The following is a 13,958-nucleotide window of genomic DNA, read 5'->3' on the forward strand; positions in this document are numbered from 1 at the left end:
CATCCCACTGGGTGGGGGAGAATGTGTGGTGCTTAGATGCTGGCTGGGGTTAAACCACGACATTTTCTCAGAGCTTTTCAAGAAAATCCTAATGCGTGATTAAACTCTGAAGTAGTACCTACACTCCCTCATAATCTGTGACTTTGATTTGTGCATTCTGCTCAGAAATACCCACATGCACAGAGTCTCCATTAAGCTGTTTGGTTTGAAGCACTCTGACTGTATCCAATTACCATATTTCATTGAAAAAAACATCTACCTTCTCTGTGTCCCACATGTTGAACTTACTGCTGTTAGACTTACAGTTTTAATTTGGAAAAGCTTGGTGCTTGTCTTCAGTGTAACAATCTTTTATTACACATCATGTGCAGAGCATCTCTACAGTTGGATGTAGCCACAGAGAGCTAGGTTTACAGTTTCAGGGGCATGTGGTAAGTGAAAGGAAACATACAGAGAGTCTTTTCTTAGTTTTCTGGAACATAACTGCTTTTTACTTAGCAACATACGTAGACAGACAAGATTTTTCCGGCTAGGTCCTTGATGGGTTTGCCAAAACTGAAAGTTTTAATGTGCTTTTTAAATTTGGTTTACAGAAAATTACCACAGTTATGCACATGTCTTTCTTGGTTTTACTTGGTTCTCCAGTGGACTTCTTGTCATTGCACTGATAATATTCATCAAGAATGAAACTTCTTGCCCTGTTATGTGTACTGCTACAGAGGCTTGGTTTATTTGTTTATAATTTATTTTTTTAAAATTTTCCAAATTCACATTACTTCTCGTTACCTTTAGGCTTTAGAATTAAAGAGACACGCCCGAAGCATATTCCTGGGATGAAATGACACAGAACTGTGCTATGTATTTTGATCCATTTAGAAAAAAGTTAATCTAACTTTTTGGTTTGATTTTTATATACTTGATCTGTTTAACTTACAGGGATTGTCACTGATGAGTGCTTCAGAAAGTTTATAGGGAGATTTGGTTGCTGTCTTCATAAGATTCTTTCGGGCTTTTGTTTGTTTTTTATTGAACAGGACAAAGAGAAATGGTGATAGTGTAAAGATGCTGTTTTGAGGTGGAATAAATTTTTAAGAATTCCCAGTTTACTTGCCTCCTAATGGCTGTAGATGGTACTCAGTCTGGAGGCAAAAGCATAACTCGCAGATGAGCAATTCACTCTGACCCACTGCCTCTGGATTGTACTAGCATTTATATGGAAAAGGGTGATACATACAACATCAGTTGTATGCACGGTGGAGAAGGCAAAAGTTTGCAATAGCTATATGTTGTATGTGTAATTAGACATTATTTATCTGGCTAATATCCTTAACACAAAACAGTGATGGGTTAATGTTAAAGATGCATCCTATGACTATTAAATCTTGAAAATTAAATTTTAAACTCTGTGTGCCAACATGGAAGTGCCTGTTTCCCCAGCTCCTCTTCTCTCAATATTGGGTGTTATTAAACACTCTCATAATAAAATTGCACAGAAGGATTTGGTCGTGGTAGCCAGAGTGGAGAGCTAGTGCATAACCATCTTTTTATGACCTGTTTTTAGGAGTACATCTGTAAGTTTTGTGTGTTTCATAAGACTGAATTGAATGGCTGAAAAGGAGGATTTAAAATAGAATGTATCTTACATGTAACAAAGTAAATATGATACTTTTTGTTCTTGCTGATGGAAGTTGTGTCCCATGGCTTGTGTTATAACTTGTTAGGAAAGAATGAAGTACAAATGAGTTTTTGGTAGTTTTCCAGTAATGCACAGCTAAGCCAAGGGTTTTTATAACAGTTCATCATCTAAAAGTAGCAACGTGACCCTTTTTCATTTGCTAAAGGAAAATATGAACGTAATGGGGGAAAAAAACACAAACCCCTTTTTAAATAATATAACTATTCATTGGAAAATGATAAAGGCAAGACATACATATCCATCAACTTTTTGGTTCTAGTGAGGTATAATAGTTTTCAGAAGATAAACTGGAGTAGCTACTTTCCTTTTTGTGTTAGGTACTAGAAAAGTTTTAATGAAAAACTGCAGATGCTATACCATACAGAGGGAGTTGATCACAAAATGCAACACAGGTTGATTATAAGCAAATGAAGGCATGTGAACAGCATAATAGTGAAAGTTTACATAAACTGTATCTGGATTTAAAATACATTATTTAGTAAATGGTTTACATAAAAATTGTATTTAATATATGATTTAAAATATATTATTTAAATATTATGAAATGGTCAAATAAAGTATGTGTTTTATGGTGCTCTGTTAATTGCTTTTATGTTCCTTAGGATCTTTGATTATCTTTGAGAAATGTTGTTCTTTGTGAGAAATTTGCAGTAGTGTTAGTTAAAGAGGATCTAATGCCTGGTTTTTAATCACTTTCAGGTCTCTTGTAGCTAACCTTGCTGCTGCTAATTGCTATAAGAAGGAAAAGCATCTTGATCTGGAGAAGAACTGGAAGTTGGTGGAAAAGGCCAAAGTTTATTATATAGCAGTAAGTTCAGCTTCTTTCAAATTGGTAAAATTTGTGTTACAACATTGTGAGGTTTAAGCAGTGAGCATGTCTGTTGCATATGATTTAGGATGATTTCATAGGAATACAATGAAAGAAAATGACTGCTTCAATTTCAGCATAGTTTGATTTCTTTGAATTTAAATGTACAAATGTAGAAGTATGTTGTAGTTGTATGCCTTCTTAAATTAGTGGGAAAAATCATAAGTACTAAACATATTTTCAGAGCTTTTGTAGTAGTGCATCAAATTTACATTTCACATTTTCTAGTAAATTGTTGTGAAGGATGCACAAATTATGTAGAAAAACACTATTAGCATAATTATTCACTGCAAACAGTTTGAGCTTATTTGTGTGAACAATCTTAATTGCTATTTATTCCATAGTAATTACTACGGCACCTTATAACTCAATATTTCAGAAACAATGATTGTGACAAATCTCTTGAATGTGGGCGGTGGGGCAAACTGATTTTAATGATGAAATCTTACTTCTGGAATGAAGGGGTTTTGAGGATGGGGCATTAGTAGATTCACAATTAGTATTCTTTTTTTACCATCCAGAATGAATCAAGCCAGATTAGTGTATTTGTGTAGATTACATCTTGCCTAAATAGAAGTGGTGAATTTTTTTTCATCTTGCTCTCAAGTTAATATGACTGATCAAAATTAGCAAACATAAAGCAACTATGACAGATTAAAACCTCATAACATGCATGTAATGTATGGATTCTGTATGACAGCTGCTTCCATTCCGCTACCTGAACTATGTGGGAACAGCTGGTAAGAAGTGTAAAAAATTGATTATCCAGGAGGAGCAAGTTCATTGAAAATACACTTACTTCTTTTAGCTAGTGTTAATGTCTCCTACAGCCTGTTAGTGTGCACTGCTGTAGGCTTTACATGGTTGTTATTGATTCTTGTGTATGGCCAAGACTGCCCCTTTATAACTGTCAAAAAATACTTATAACCTTTTCCGTATACAACAAAAATACATCCCACTGCTATGACCATATGTTTGTGCTGCAGTTAAAAAAAATACATCTGTGTATTGTCTACTCATTTTTTATTTATGTTTTTCAAGTGTTCTGAGTTTATTTCCCAATAATTATACCTCAGTCTGTTCCAAATGGCATGCTTAGGAATTAATGCTATTGGCTAAAAAAAATATTGAAAGGCTAAGAGTATAGTTTAAATAAAGAAAAAGAATTACAAATGTTACCAAAAGCTATACTGCACTAAATGTTTTTTTGTTTAACCATGCTTATATATAATTATCAATTAAGTTTCCCATATACAATTTAGAAAAATTAAACTTAGTGGAGCTGCTTCAGGAAAAGTGGGAGATGTTACATGAGGTGAAAAACAGGTTTGGGTTTTTTAAAATATAGCCTTCATCTTATTTTAGTTCCAAAGCCACTCTTCTGTGTTGAGTCAGTTTGATCACTTAAGTTTTGACTAGGTGATTCACTACACTGATTTTCATATATATTAAAAGCTGTTCTTCAGATGCCAGTTCTGTGACATCCAAGCTTTGACTAAAAGACAGAGAATTATTGTACTAAACTGAAAATAAAACCCAAGATGTGCATATGTTAATGGATAAATAAATACCACTGAAGTGCTGATAAATTGTATGAGATATTTGCAAAATGGAAGTCAGATTAGGGAAATATCTGATTGCAGGAGGAGATCTGTTGCATAAAGAACCTGGTTCACACCTGTAGCAAAAGCACTTATGGATGGGTTCATCTAAGAGATTTCTAGGACAGCGTTATCACTTCAGATTACAGATTGCATGTGGAACTTTACTTAAGGAAAGGAGACAATGTGTAGAACCATACACGTTCCCTCATGCTACAGTGCATTCATGCCCTTTTCTTTCATTTAACTTCTTTACTTATAGGTTTGTGGCGGTTACCAGATTAAACAAAACCATGTAGTAAAAAATTACCACTCCTGAGGTATAGGGTAGCTCCCAGAGTCATTAATTTGTCTGCTGTTTTCTGTCTTCACTTTAGTCTTGTTACCTTCCTTGGCTTTGCACTGTGCATATGTTGCTTTTCATTTCCATCTTTCTATCCAACTGTCACCTATTTCTTGGACTGCATTAGAATGTATGTTAGTGACAGAAACTTATGCTGGAAGTGTGTGTCCTGAGATTCTCAAACAATCCATTTTCTTAGCAGAGTAGGGCAGTTGTTGCTTTAGGACAGGTCTGTGATATCCTGTGGTCATCTGTAAGTGCTTCCTAGAATAGATAATATGCTTTTCAATGCAGTATTCAGCAGAATGGCCCTCAGATGAAACTTAGCTCTGAAATCTAATCAATTCACAGAGGGAGGAGTAGGTACAAAGGAAAAGATAGTAAAGCCATGACAGAACCCTTAAAGACAGCTTCTGTTACTATGAATGAACACAATACATTTATTTTAGCCATCTGGTAATCAGATCCAGCAGACAAATTGGAGAAAGACTAGCAAAGAATAGGACCCTGTAAATCACAAATAGAAGCCAAACACTGAGGCTGCACCAGCTTTCTCAAAGATGGTAAACTTTAAAGGTGTATTTTAATCCTTAAAAATTACTCTACTTTGTATGATTTAAGATAGATAAAGTGTACTGTCAAACGCTATGCAATTTCTTTCCCTTCTCCAGATATAATTCATATACTTGCAGTAATTTCTACCATTGACATCATATCTTCCAGTCTGTCATATTCATTTCGCTGTGGATCAGCCGGCTGTGCTGCTGGTGTCTGATTAGAATTCACTGTGAGGGATTTTATTTGGTTCCTTTTGGGGCTAGAAAATGCTCCTTCCTCAGACATTTCCCTTATTTCAGAATAAGCTGAGAGTTATGATAACACTAAACATTGTCATTCTGCCTCTGAAGTTGTGAATGGGACACAACCTGATGACATGAAAATAATCTTAAATTGTGTTGGGAGGGTGGTGGTGGGGGATGTTCATTTTTTTTCTTTCTTTCTGTGAATCTATGCTTTCTGTCAGGACTTGCATTTTAGAATTCTTATGTGTTAGAGTTGCATTTTACAAACTTGGGTGATAAAACTCCATATTTGGGCACCTTATTTGTCTTATTTTCAGAGGCATTTAATAAACTGATGGTAGTACTGTGTTTATGTAGGCATCTCTAAGAATTCTATAACGTGTTGGATTGTGGGATTTTTGTGTTGTGGTGGTGTTTTGTTTGTTTTTTTTCTAAGATCATCAATGTCTTTAGTGCCAACTGAAATATATGGGAGTTGCTGGTACTCAGTTTCTTTGACATTGCACACAAACATTTTAACATTTTTAATGCAACTTGCAGTATATAACTATTAATTTTCATATCTTACAAAGGCCTGGAATGCAAAGATATTTTTATTATCAATGTTTTTGATTTAAAAAATAATCTGCTGATAAGAGCTACTTAGGAGAGCAGAAAACCTGAGGAGAATTTTAGCTGTCATTTGACTCCAGAGAGCACCTCTGTGTTACTGTATGTGAGTAAGGAATTTTGCACTTGCATAACAGGAGGAAAAATGGAAGAGGAGAAAATGCTTTCCTTCATTGAAAGCTGCACTTAACCTTGTGAAATCTTAACTCTGTGATGACTGATACTGCTTGCTCATATAGACAGCTGAGTTTTAAATTTCTACCTGAACATTATTGCCACAAGTGTGGTGCTTCCCAGGTGTGTGTTTTCTCTTGTTCCAGTTAGCCGTCCTTATTTCTGCCAGTTATTTAGCTTTACTCAATTTGTTCTTCAGTCCAAAACCTGCATTCATTTAATGTTTGCAGTTGGAGGTAGGTGGGTGAAACACTGTCATTTGATGCTAATATTATCTTGGTGCTAAAGTAATAAATGGGTTCTTGAAAGTTACTTCTGTGCTTCAGGTTTTCTTTTTTTTTTTTAACTTAGAGATTTTCCTTTACTAAGCATATGAAATGGCAGTATTGACTGCAGTTAGGTTCCCCATCTGTAGTAACTTGAGTCTTTGCTTAGAATGGATCAGTTAAGTAGCTCCCAAAAACCAAACAGATCTTCCTTTAATAAAACGCTTGTCTCCCTTCTGTACAAAGGAAAATAGCAGATTATTGTTTCGGGACTGCATTTGAATTTGTATTTTGTGGGTATAGTTTGTGTGCTTAAAAAGCTGGTGTTATAAGTGATGTCTCTCAAAGCTTTTCTCATTAGTATCTACGTAGATTCCTTGCCTAGCCATTTCATATAGGTATGGCATTGCTGATGCTCGTGCTTATCTGTGTTCGTTAAAGAGACGTGGGACCATTTTTACACCATACTTTATGCATTATCATCTCTTGTCTTTACTTTTTGAATTTACAGTGCCTGAAAGCTTAAGCTCCTGTGCTACCTGTTGTAGATAGAGTAGAGGAGGAATGAAGCTTTTTTGTAGCTCTAAGACTATTTCTATGCAGCTGAATTTTGGGTTGTTCACTTTTAGTATTGCCATATAAACTTTTATTCAGAGTAGATAACACTTTCACCTAGTCAGCTTTGCATGGGCTGTTGTTATTTCACCATCTGTAAAAGTTTAAACCATTCCTTTCTCCTCCTTCCATGCAGCAAATAATAGAAATTTCTCAATGGTGATGCCCTTCAGTTGTACCACATTCAGTATAAAGCTTTCTAATACTGCTTAGATTTGTTAGCCCACAGTTAAATTTCATTCTCCACCTTCAGCATCTCTTCTGTGTTTACAAAGTTAATGGTAAGTGTAGTTTATTTTGATGTTAATGATGTTCTGATCAAGACCAGGTATTCTGGTCTTAGGCTGAGTTTCAAGTAGGAAATCTCATGTTGCAGCAAGGTACGAACCCAATGTAACATACCTATCTGCTGGAGGAGAGGTTTTTAAAGCTCCAGCCACCCTGATATGTTTCAACAAATACTGTGGTATTTTCGTATTTATTTTTTTTAATGCCTAAGTGCTTGTCTAAGCAGAGAGATACTGTAGTGGCGTAGTGGGCTTGATGGCAGAATTATCTGGTTTCAACATGAGTCTGTCAAAACATAAGCTTGATGTCAGCAGTGTGTAGTGAAGCTTAAATAATGTTCTACAGTATTTTACATGGGGTTTGGCTATTCTACTTGAGAAAAAATGCTGATTATTATAACAATGTAAGTATAAATGAAATTTCTTTTGTGCTGTCTCCTCCTTTCAGAGTCATATTCAATGAAGGCATTTTTATTGTAATTTACTGCTATGATGACTATGATAATTTACAATGGATTGTGATAGGTTTTTTTTCTTTGAGATGTGTTAGGTCTGTATGCACATCTTGGGAAGCGAGAGACATAGACACTGGTAGGAATCAAAATACCCCTGAAAAAAGACATTTGTTTGAATAACTCCACAATAGCTTTTTTTCCCATTGATAACTTTTGCCATAGTGCTCTGGCATCAGTATGTATGCCATTTGACATGCAAAACTATTTCTCACAATAATGAATAGGTTTTATGGCCAGGAAAACACCATTCTGAATGTCTTAACCATAAAGAGGCTGCAGCTAGCAACAGTTAGTTGTGGCCTGTTTTGCTGGCCTGGGATAACATTGCCTTCCTGAAACCCACCATCTTGAGATATTGTGTTTTCTGCAAGTTATAGCTGGAGTGTGATGCATTCATTGTGGAGAGATGATGGACTCTGTATCTAACCAGGAAGCAAATCTGCCATTTAGTGGCTTCCAAAACAAATATGGGAAAAATACTTTCTCTCTCATAAATACAGACATTCACAGCTTTATTTCTTTGATTAAAATGTGAAAAAGAGCTTTGTCTAAATCAGCACCAGCATGTGTTATGTCATTCTGTGATGTATTTAGGATGCGGTGTGCATTATTCTACCATTTCAGGTATAACTTCTCATGCATCGACAATTTTGCGAGTGTTTTCTCAACTTATGTGGAAAAGTGAATTAGAAACTTTTTTTTCTTATTTTTTACGAAGTTTGATCCTCAAGATGTCATTCTTTGAAGATGAATGCTTTGTACTTTATGCAGAAAAAATGCATCATCAACTTTTAAGAAAGATTGTACCTCCTTTTTCCATAATAGAAAATTAATGAGAATCTATCTAACATTGCAAAAATATTTATTTCTAAATGTTCACCTCTATGTTATTAATTATATCTACTTATATGAGGAATATACGCGTTTCCTTTCCTGTCATTCTCCTCCTACCCCAGTAGCCTTTAAATTGCAAATATGCTTCTTCAGCACAGTAATTAGTGAAGCTCAGTTATCGCTCCTTTTATCATGTGATTTTTGGGTGTTTTTCAGAAGAATGCATTATTAGAGCACTTACACAGCCAGTCTAGCTGCAACAGCCAGGCAGCAATAGCAGTGCCATTTTTCACAAAGAAAATGTTGAACAGGAGCCAAATGTTTGGTGGCAGAGTCTGTTGCTAGGAAATCAAGTTCCTGAGGCGATTAATGACAAAGCAAGCAATAACAAGAAGGCAGAATTACAGATTTAAAAGAGAGGGAGAAAAAAAGTAGTTGGTGTTATAATTACCCAAAGAAATCCGTACTCATTAAATTGGCTGTTTTTATGATTGACTTTAATTGGAGGTTAGCTCAGATATTTAGCTCCTTTCCCACCCCTTTAAACACACACATGCACATAATCTGTAGAACTGCAGACTTGTTTTTCTAAGCATTGAGAGGAGCTTGCCCTGTAATTTGATCCCCACTGACAGATGCATTTTCTATGCTGCCATTTTGAATTAACCTATTGTGCAACAATTTTCCTCAGCTCTGTTGAATAAAACATCAAGTCTTATTACTTCAGATGGATTTGATAGAGTAAAAGAATGTACTTCTAGCTGAAGTAGACTATTTGCAATGAGTTCAGTGATTTGAACTCTGCCAACAAGTACCAATAATTTGTGATGTATACTTAAAGAATGAAAGAGAGAAGAGCCACGTGGGGGGTCTTTTTGGCTGCACGAAGTTCAAACGCAAATCTCAGAGTAATATTGTTGTTTGTGCTAAGGTTATTCCACGAGATCATGCCTTTTTAGATAAAGCATGTTAACTAAGATTTTTACCATTAAGCAGATTGGTTTTGAACCGGAGATTCTTTTACCCCCAGTGGTTATCCAAACTGTCAGGCTACTGCAGGCTCAGAAAAATAAAAATCAATCCCCCTCTCCCAGAAACCCCAACAGTTGGATTTTTCCTCTGAGACTCCTTTTGTGAAGAGAAATTTTCCTTTGTAAAGTTAAACTGGAATAAATGATGCTTTAAAATGATTTTAAATTCCAAATAATTTATATCCTGTGGTAAGAGAAGAACAGGCTTTCACTTTATTCACTTTTCTCCCCAATTAGAAAAACTTATGCAGCTGGTTCAACAAAATTTTGGCACAGAGATGGGGAGGCAACTGATCCTAACATTTAAATCCTGTCATGTTTCATTGATCATGTTCAAGACAATATTCCCTACTTGCAGCAAGTGATAAGTGAGAAAATACCCTTTTACAGTACCTGTAAGTGAACATACAGAAGCTAACTATAAAAGCTAAATGATGCCATAGCTCTCCAAATTCCTAATCAAACAGTGAAACAATAGAACTGCGAGTATTCTGTCCAACAATACCCACATCACTAATCAGATGCCAATGCCAAGCTGTCTGCTTTGTTAAATACCCAGGTTCCCTGAGGCAAGAAGACAGCTGCTATAACTACTACGAAATTTGGTAGCTCAATCTATTTTTGCTACCCTTGGGCTACCAAGCTACTGTTAATTCAGACCACCCCAATTGGTACACTTTAGGGATTTTTTTCAAAGTGTTTGTAATTAAAATGCTAAAACATCATTATTACTGCAAAGATGTTGTGTGCTTTTTGCATTTGACAGATACCTACAGAGATAAACCCAGCATGTAATTTTCATTGACATAATGATTGTGATTGCATTACCCTTTTAAAAATATACTGCTTTTTAGGGGGGCAAAAAAAAAAGAGGGGAAAGGGCATGCTTTTATTTCATTAGTAGAATTTGTAAATCTGTTGAAATACTACCAAATCAGTCTCTTGGTTACAAGCTACTTGTCTGCAAAGGCTGAACTGGGCTTTGGAACAGGCTGGAGAGCAGTGAGGAAAGGTGTTCACGAGGGCCAGCTCTGCCACCAGGGACAGGGACCTGCCGTGCCGCCCGCAGACCACTGCAGAGACCTCTGCTCCCAGATGCCTCTGCCTTTAGGGACACTGAGTCTCAAATCATATGTAAAGTCTGGGCAGATTTAACACACTATTTAAATGTAAATTAAAAAGGGAAGCCTTCATACTCTAAGGGGTGAGGTGAGTCATTTTGAAGGGAAATTTTTATTGCAGGTCCTCTTGCATGTCAGTCTTTATTAGATGCTCTCTTTATAAGAGCACAGTAATTTTGTCTGTTACCATGTCAACTTTGTTAGAGCAAAATCTCAAAACTAAAGCACCAGCAAATTGAGGAGTTAGAAGCTCTGACTGAAACAGTATTGGTTCTATCTTGAATTATTTTTTGTTTCAGTACTTCTCTGATAAGGTTTAAAAAGAATCATTAATTTAAGACTGTGCTAAAGAGTAAAACTTGAAATTTGTGAATTTTTCTAATTTGAGGTAACTTGCTTATTTTGGATACTGACTACCAAAATTTATAATAAATTGGTAGTCATCACTCTGTGTACAGTTGATTGAAATTTGGGGTTCCACCTTTCTTCCAAAGGAGTTGATCTTATTAACATGTGGAGATGTCATAGTCTGCATAACCCTGGAATATGTATTCTTCGTGTCTGTGTCATCAACTGCTGCATTAAAAACCGCGTATAAATACTACAGCAATTGTGCTCTGGTTTACATGAAGAAGGTTAATTTCTTAACAGCAAAAACTATGTGCATGTGTGTAACTTGAGGGCTGAGTTAAACTATTTATGGTAGCCCACTACTTGGTGTGAAGTTGAAATTGTAGTTTCATTTATTGTTTACGTATGTAATAGGGACAGTGCAGTTGTTTAAATACAAAACTTATTTTTCCTTGCAAAAAGTTACGATTAATTATTTGCTTTTAAATGAGCACTCTGAAATGATCACATTTGTGATTGTTATTTCAAAGCTAGTAACTTTTGCACTAAAATTATAGAATGTTAGAATATGTATGCATAGTACAAGGGGATTCCTATATGCTTCCTCTTAGCTTGAAAACTGAACTGTACTGAATGGCATTGATCTACACTGTAGACTACAGGCATTTTGAAATAGCAGGGTTTGCAAGCAGGATAGGAACCTGAGGGCTACTTTTTGATTCTACAAGTAACAATTATCATTTTAAAAAGTAAAAATGTTTTTACAGCATAGCTAATCAATATCCAAAAATCTGTGTCAAGTAAATTTGTGTGCTACATTCTGCTTAGCAATTGTGTACTTAGAGTAAAAAAGTATTTTGCAAAAAAGCTTCTGCATTTTCAGTGATAACATACTAAACACATTAATAGTATTCCTTGCAGACTGGGCTTTTTACAACTTTGTGATAGATTCTTCAGCCCTTTAGGAGGCAGAAGGGCTGAGTCCTGCCATCCTTGTTTGTTATTGGGTTTATTTGAAACAGGAATTGACTAATTCCAAAAACAGGCTCTGGAGGTTCGTTTGAAAGAGGCTACGGGACGTAAGACAGATCCTGGATTGGCCTTGGTGCAACAGAGGAAAAGACCTTTCCCCTTTCTCAGGGGACATCTGCTTTAGTTGAGTTCTTTGTGGTGTTTTCTGAGTTTCTTTTTAAAGAATAGAACTGTGCCTTAAAGATACGGCTGAGCAGGTTTTGTGGTGTGGCTTTAATCCTTCTAGTCGTGGGGCTAATGCTCAATCAGCAGTGTGCTGGGTCACCTGCTTGGTAAATGTGCTTCAGACTGTCTGGTTTGGTCAATAGAAAGATGCTCCTTTTTTCTTTTCTTCTTCCTTTAATTAAGGATAGAATACTTAAGGAAATACAAATTTCTCTGAATAAGTAATGAGTGCTGTTTTAGAAGAAATTTCCACATTGGAGAAGTAGATGTTGGCACTGTTTCTTTCTAAGGCATATCCAGACCATCATGGTAGCAGGTAGGGCTTAACTGATGAAACATCATTTTAGCATTATGAACAAGATAAAAATGCCAGTATTTATAGTTGCAAAGGTTCGACAAACAAAAGCTAAGGGCACTTAGATTTTGTCCACAATAGAAGGATTTTGCTGATGCAGCTGCTGTGGAAAACCCTCCTGGGGATTTACACTTCTCTCTGGCATAAATGCCCTAATGTGGAGACAGTTTATAACAGCTGCTATACCAGCAGAAATGCTCTCACCTTCCCAGACTAATCATACTTGCACCAAAGTTTTTATTGGCAGGACTAAGTTGGTTGAGGACAATGTGTTTTCTTCATGTTTCTGAATAATGTAGCTGCTTGGGCAAAATTGTTTAATAAATACCTGGCCATAATATTCACCATAAATATCAGCATACTCAGACCTCGTAATCCGTAGATATTGCAAAGCCCTTTCTAAATCACAAGATTTCCCACATGTAGTATGCAGCTAATAATTTCTAGCCCTTGAAGATCTGTAGATGAGAAGATCTGTCTTGTTACCACTTCTTATGCTAAAGTTACTGAAGTTGTTTTGCAGAATGCCACTGCTCCTAATAGTTTTTTGCCAACTATGCTATTGCCAGATGCAATATAACAATACTTTCCTGCAATTTTGAAAATGGTGGGGAACAGCAGTTAACAGTATTTAGCATGAAATATGCCTGAGCATATGCCTCTGAACATGTCTTTTTAAGACCATATGGAGTATAATTGGTGCTGAACAACATTGAGGTGTTTTGTGAAAAGTAAAGGCTAAGCATTAGAGAGTCATAAAACCTTAAAGAATGAGACAAATGGAAGAAATGGGAGAAAGAAGGGAGGTACTGAATGTTCTGTCTTGCTCTCTCTGCATAACCGGAAGTGGGAGACCATGGTATTTTTAATAGATGTCTCTTCACAGTAGGGTTAAAATTAAGAAATTCGGCAAAACAGTCACAGGTAGTAGGCATGGAAGCAATTGGAATGAACCAGAAACCACCTTATCATCTATTGAGAGCACCCAGGAGAATATTGGCATTTATAGCTGGGCTTACTATCATTGGCACTTTTTGTATATGGAGCTCTTAAGGCACTTGATCACAGCAAAGTAAGGCAAGAATGAATTTCATCCTTAAATATGAATTTCCCCTGTCCTTTGAGGACTGGAGTCAAAATTTAACAGGTTTTATTCATTTACTTATTAAGATATCTTTTTTCCAAGAGGCAATTTAGAATTAGTACAGCTATGTGCTAAAATTAAAATTCCTCACCATTTTATTGATTTTTAATCATGAACTGTAGCTGAATGTAGAAAAAAAATTTACAAA

At 35.9% G+C, this 13,958-nt stretch overlaps 1 protein-coding gene across 3 annotated transcripts in view; it reads left to right on the forward strand.

Annotated features, from left to right (window-relative positions):
- ADK (adenosine kinase) overlaps window positions 1–13,958 on the forward strand; it is a 296,805-nt gene that overhangs the window by 142,571 nt on the left and 140,276 nt on the right. For all 3 annotated transcript variants that reach the window (XM_010567786.1, XM_010567787.1, XM_010567788.1), the window contains one exon: window positions 2,396–2,504. In XM_010567786.1, coding sequence (XP_010566088.1) covers window positions 2,396–2,504 — 109 coding nt within the window. The remainder of the gene's footprint in view (window positions 1–2,395; window positions 2,505–13,958) is intronic.

The sequence above is a fragment of the Haliaeetus leucocephalus genome, unplaced genomic scaffold (genome assembly GCF_000737465.1).
Source record: "Haliaeetus leucocephalus isolate CR32 unplaced genomic scaffold, Haliaeetus_leucocephalus-4.0 Scaffold229, whole genome shotgun sequence".
In the NCBI taxonomy this organism is placed as follows: domain Eukaryota; kingdom Metazoa; phylum Chordata; class Aves; order Accipitriformes; family Accipitridae; genus Haliaeetus; species Haliaeetus leucocephalus.